Raw genomic sequence first — 3015 nt, 5'->3', positions numbered from 1 at the left:
GCCTTATGAAACTTCCCATCTGCCATTCATTATGATTCAACAGCAAAGAAAACCGCACCTTCTCCACGGTTGGGGCTGGGGGAGGGGCAGCAGTCGCTGCTGTGGGGCCTCAGGACTCACCCTCTCTGAGCCTTGACAAAACCACCTGCGAAGGGTCCAGAGGCCCCTGAACTGTGCGTATCTCCAGGGGAGTGGTGTTCCAGAACTTTCTAGCACTTTCAAGAACCTCTCAAAGGGATTCTGCACCCAGAAACAGCCAAGATCTGCTGGATCGGAGACAAATTGTGATCCCCCTTTGCTGTGAGTCAGGAAGCAGCCCTATGTCACCCTGTGTCCTCGTCCTCCTTCGAGGGTCCTGCCGGCCGAGGGAGTCAGGGCAGGGCCCTGCCCAGAGGCTGCCCCCACCAGACCGCCTGTGCCCGGGCTGCGGATCGTCGGCTCCTTCTGGTGTCCGACGCCGCCTGGTCCGTGTGACCTTCCCTGACTCCCTGTGTAAAGCAGCTCAAGCCCCTAACAACTCCCAGCCCCGCCTCCACTTTATTTTCTGCTCAGAATGTATTGCCATCCAACAGGCTTGAATATTTGTTCGAAATGTCTTTCCTGCCCTGGCCGGGTGGCTCAGTCGGTTGGACACCTAAAGGTTGCAGGTTCGATTCCCAGTTGGGGCACATACTTAGGTTGCAGGTTCGATCCCCGGTCCAGTCGGGGCTTGTGGTCCAGTCGGGGCTTGTGCGGGAGGCAACCAACGGATGTTTCTCTCTCTCTCTCTCTCTCTCTCTCTCTCTCTTTCTCTCTCTCTCTCTAAAAAAAAGAAAAAAGAGTCTTTCCTTACTTGTCTCTAACTAGCATGTTAGGCAGAGGGGTCCCGGATTTGGGCATTTTGTTTTCGGCAGCACCTACTAGTAGAATGCCTGGCACACAGTAGGTGCTCACTCAGTGTTTGCCAGAACGATGAATGGCTCTCCGCAAAGCTGCCTGGTTCGTGGGTAGCCCTTGAGGCCCATGGGTGAGAGCCTGCTTTGCGGGCCCTGTCTGGCCCCATCATGATCTGTGCCTCAGTGTACGCATCTGTCCCGCGTAGCTCTGGGGTGAGGTGCACGTGAGACAAGCCCGCACAGGCCAGCATTTCCAACAGTAGGTGCCGCCCTGCCTTCGCGGTCGGGCTTCGGAGGGTGGCTCCTAATTGGCTCAGAGCGGGCGTGCAGGCTGGGCCTGGGGGGAGGCGAGGGCGGGGTCAGGGGCCCAGAAAGGATGGGGTCCACCCCTTCTCCAGAATGAGGAAGGAGGGCCCAGACAACTGCTGGGACCCAGACTGCGTGGAGCCCTTCCCCAGCCGCCCCGCCCCGCCCTCCCCAGGGGCACCCACCTCTCCTGGCTGCCACAGTCAACCTGTTAGGCCGGGCTGGGCAGGTCTGGAGATGGGCGGGGAGCCCTGAGCCTCCGCACCCCCTCTCCTGCTCCTCCTCCTCCCCCACTGCCCTGTGCCCGGCACTCAGGCCTCTCCGAGCTGGGCTGCCTGGGTGCCTGAGGCCAGGAAGCCGGGGGTCCCCAGGGGGGTGACCCCCAAGAAGAGGGCAGCCGCTTCACGCTTGGCTGCCGGGAGCCCTTCCTGGAGCCGTCAGGGTGGGGGTCCCCTCCCCCAGGGGGCCGGGGCCATGTTGCCTTGTGCCTTCTGAGGCCCCCGCATCATGGCCCGGTCGCTGACCTGGCACTGCTGCCCCTGGTGCCTGACGGAGGAGGAGAAGACAGCCGCCCGGATCGACCAGGAGATCAACAAGATCCTCCTGGAGCAGAAGAAGCGGGACCGAGGGGAGCTGAAGCTGCTGCTTCTGGGTGAGTCCAGGGCCTGGCGAGCGGGCAGAGGGAAGAGGGCTGGAGGAAAGGGTCCTGGCCTTCGGGGTGGGAGAACCTGGGAACCCATTCGCCAGATGGGAAGACTGAGGCACAGAGAACCCCGGTTCCTTGTCCAAACACGGGTCCAGCCATCTTGCGGAGCATCTGCAAGAACGGAGGTGGCCATCCCGTGGGGCCGGCCCCAGCCTGGCAGGCCCAGCACGCCCTACCGGCTCTGTGTCATGGGAAGGGAGCCATGAGCTCAGGTCTGCCGCCCGCCCGGGCCAGTGCGCCCTGGCCTCTCCCTCTGTCGCCGTTCCCCACGGCCCCCCAGTTCCTCTCTCGCTGCCACACCACCAGCTGGGAGGGCTGGACCCCAGTTCTGCAGGTTGGCTAGCATGAGTTTTGTGGGCGGAGCGTTGCCACCTCGTTGTGATTGATCGATTGGTTCATTCAAACGATCAAGATCTATTAAGTAACTCCTGGAGACACAGCAGCAAAAGATATGGGAGTTGTCCCTGCCTCCATGGACCTCATCTTCTCATGAGGGAGATAGACATTAAGCCCATAAACTAATAAGCAGATAAAATAGTTCCCAGCAGCTAGAAGATTGAGGAGGAAAATTAAACCAGATGAGGGAGTAGGGGTGACTGGAAAGGCAGTAGATTGTGACCTCTGAAGCCTCAAGTCTTGTGGTGTCCACGTGTCCCCTCCCCTAACCACTTTGCCCTGTGTACGGCCCCAAGGATGCGGGCCTCGGAGGGTCTCCCAGGACACCCTGAACTCTGGGTGGGGGCTGGGGAAGGTCCTGAAGTCACATCTGCCTGGGAGGCTGCAGTCCCTTCTCTCTTCCCTTGCTCAGTGGGAAGCCCTGAGGACCGGAGAGAGGAGAGAGAGTGGGTGGGAGCACTGGACCCCTAGGAATTACACCTTAACTGAGGGACCTTCCAACTTCTAACATTGCTCTCTCTTGCTGAACTAGTTACCCCACCCCCCACCCCATTCATTTCTCCAAGAAGATCTGACATGGCATAGAACTCAAACTCCGGCCCCCTGACCTCTCCAACCCCAGCTCTGTTTACTGGCCATCATGTTCCAGCTGCAGACATCTGGCTTCTTTGCTCTTCATTGAATATTTCTTTTTTTAAAAAAATATATTTTATTGATTTTTTACAGAGAGGA

At 59.2% G+C, this 3015-nt stretch overlaps 1 protein-coding gene across 1 annotated transcript in view; it reads left to right on the top strand.

The window, feature by feature from the left end:
* The first annotated feature begins 1289 nt into the window (after positions 1-1289).
* Positions 1290-3015, top strand: part of GNA15 (guanine nucleotide binding protein (G protein), alpha 15 (Gq class)) — a 25118-nt gene continuing 23392 nt past the window's right edge. The window contains exon 1 of the mRNA XM_005858857.2: positions 1290-1833. Coding sequence (XP_005858919.1) covers positions 1689-1833 — 145 coding nt within the window. The 5' untranslated portion in view covers positions 1290-1688. The remainder of the gene's footprint in view (positions 1834-3015) is intronic.

This window comes from Myotis brandtii, unplaced genomic scaffold, assembly GCF_000412655.1.
Source record: "Myotis brandtii unplaced genomic scaffold, ASM41265v1 scaffold122, whole genome shotgun sequence".
Taxonomy (NCBI): Eukaryota; Metazoa; Chordata; class Mammalia; order Chiroptera; family Vespertilionidae; genus Myotis; species Myotis brandtii.
This window is presented reverse-complemented; position numbering and strand designations above follow the sequence as displayed.